The sequence below is a fragment of the Meleagris gallopavo genome, chromosome 24 (genome assembly GCF_000146605.3).
Source record: "Meleagris gallopavo isolate NT-WF06-2002-E0010 breed Aviagen turkey brand Nicholas breeding stock chromosome 24, Turkey_5.1, whole genome shotgun sequence".
NCBI lineage: Eukaryota > Metazoa > Chordata > Aves > Galliformes > Phasianidae > Meleagris > Meleagris gallopavo.
Genome location: NC_015034.2, coordinates 2,985,327 through 2,985,985, shown reverse-complemented (window position 1 = coordinate 2,985,985; position 659 = coordinate 2,985,327). Strand labels below are relative to the sequence as shown.

General features: G+C 57.7%; 1 protein-coding gene across 1 annotated transcript in view; it reads right to left on the bottom strand.

Annotated features, from left to right (window-relative positions):
- Positions 1-659, bottom strand: part of ADD2 (adducin 2) — a 16,639-nt gene that overhangs the window by 14,056 nt on the left and 1,924 nt on the right. Inside the window, 1 exon segment of the mRNA XM_019622592.2 lies at positions 209-361. Within this exon segment, the coding sequence (XP_019478137.1) occupies positions 209-361 (153 nt within the window).

Genomic DNA, 659 nt, shown 5'->3' with positions numbered 1-659 from the left:
CCCCCCCCCGGGGTCACCTCCTGGCTGCCGCCCCCCGCTCTGTCCTAGCCAAAAATTTAAAGCTTTTACACCCCCAAAATAAAAAAATAAAATAAAATAAAAAAAATCAGAGCGGGGTCATTCAGGGGCTGCACAACGACACAACGCAGCCCCCAAATTCTCCCCTTTTAGGACCCCCCGCCCCTGGGGTTTTTTGGGGTGGGGGTACCTGCAGCCCCCCCGCGTCCCGCAGCACAGCCCGCAGCAGGCGGATGTATTCGGCAGCTGCCCGCAGGGTGTCGGCTTTGCTGGGTTTGCGGTCCTGGGGCATCAAAGGAACCAAAGCCTTCAGGGCTGAGAATCCGCTGTTGAGATTCCTGATCTGTAATGGGGAGAGACCCCAACCCGCATCAGCGTTGCCCCAAATCCCACCCCAAAAGCAGCCCCAAACTCCAAAGCACAGGGGGAACCCCGGTCCCAAATCAGCACTGACCCCAAAGCCCAGGAGCAGCCCAGAACCCAGACGCCAGTGTCAAACCCTGACCCAAAACCCAGTGCATATTCTGACCCCAAACCCGCCCTGACCCCAAACCCCAGGGCAGGCCATGACCTCAAATCAGCATGGACCCCAAACACCTGGGCAAATCCTTACCCCAAAGCAGCTATGATAAAAGCCAAGG